This window comes from Sinocyclocheilus rhinocerous, unplaced genomic scaffold (assembly GCF_001515625.1).
Source record: "Sinocyclocheilus rhinocerous isolate Xijiao unplaced genomic scaffold, SAMN03320098_v1.1 scaffold2549, whole genome shotgun sequence".
In the NCBI taxonomy this organism is placed as follows: domain Eukaryota; kingdom Metazoa; phylum Chordata; class Actinopteri; order Cypriniformes; family Cyprinidae; genus Sinocyclocheilus; species Sinocyclocheilus rhinocerous.
The window spans coordinates 65,875-67,164 of record NW_015644382.1 but is presented as its reverse complement, the minus strand read 5'-3'; the positions used below and the strand labels follow the sequence as shown (position 1 = coordinate 67,164).

Here is a 1,290-nt window from a genome sequence, read left to right as displayed (position 1 = left end):
TCAGGCTGGTGCACGTCTGAACACCATGGTGGCGGTACAGGCGTACCAAGCCGACCTGCTTAAAGAGCTGGATGAAGGCGAGTAGATTAATTCTGAGAATATTACAGAGCTTAGGAGAACCGCTGACCTCTATCTCCACCAAGGAGACCGCCCGCGCTATTGGTCGGTCTATGGTAGCTATGGTGGCAGCGGAGAGGCATCTGTGGTTGACCCTGTCCGATATGAGGGAGAAGGACAGGGTATTCCTCCTCAATGCCCCGCTTGCGCCTTCTGGCCTGTTCGGCGACGCCGTCAACTCTGTTGTCGACAGGTACCAGAAGGCTCGTAAACAAGCGGCTGCGTTTCAGCGGTTCATCCCTCGCCGCTCTCCAGCTCTGGGGGCTGCCGGGCGGGAGCAGCCTTCCGCGTACCAGCTCCTCGTACAGGGATGCCCAAAAACAGAGCGTCGCCTCTCGCGCTCTCCGCGTCGGGACCAGGGGTCTAAACGGCGCTCTGGGTCGGTGGGCTTCAAAGCCTAAGCCAGATCTAAGAACTATTCTGCCCGGAAACGTTGCGGTACTAAGAGGCTTGCTACCTCTACGGAGCTCTCTAGAGCAGCTAGTTCGGCCGTCCCCTGCCGGTGCACCGCTTCAGCTAGCTGCTCTGATTACACCAGAGGTCAGTCTCGAGAGACTCCCTTAGTAGACTATTTTACAGCATGGAAACTACTGCCAAATTTGTCTCAGTGGGTCCTACAAACTGTAGAGAGGGGCTACAGAATCCAGTTTGGTCTCCAACAGGGGCTACAGAATCCAGTCTCCTCTGCCTCCTTTCAACGGGGTCCTTTCCACCCTGGTGGGCCCCGAGCAGGTTCTGGTAATAGAACAAGAAGTGAATACTCTTGAGGAAGGAGGCCATCGAGGTGGTCCCTCCTCACGAAAGAGAGTTCGGGTTCTACAGCCGGTACTTTATAGTTCCAAAGAAGGATGGAGGGTTGCGTCCGATTTTAGATCTGCGTCAGTTAAACCGCTCAGTCATGCAACTGAAGTTCAGGATGCTCACACTCAAACAAGTCGTGTCTCAGATCAGGTCCAAAGACTGGTTTGTCACGATCGATCTAAAAGACGCATACTTCCACGTCTCCATCCTTCCCAGACACAGGAAGTTCCTGAGGTTTGCTTTCGGGGGCAAAGCTTACCAATACCGGGTTCTTCCTTTCGGCCTTGCACTCTCACCCCGCACTTTCATGAAGTGTGTGGATGCAGCTCTGGCTCCCCTGCGACTCCAGGGCATCCGCATACTCAATTATAT

General features: G+C 54.6%; 1 protein-coding gene across 1 annotated transcript in view; it reads right to left on the bottom strand.

Moving 5' to 3' along the window:
* The window catches only part of LOC107758315 (plexin-D1), a 70,583-nt gene that overhangs the window by 41,987 nt on the left and 27,306 nt on the right, over positions 1 to 1,290 (bottom strand). Inside the window, 1 exon segment of the mRNA XM_016576032.1 lies at positions 756 to 852. Coding sequence (XP_016431518.1) covers positions 756 to 852 — 97 coding nt within the window.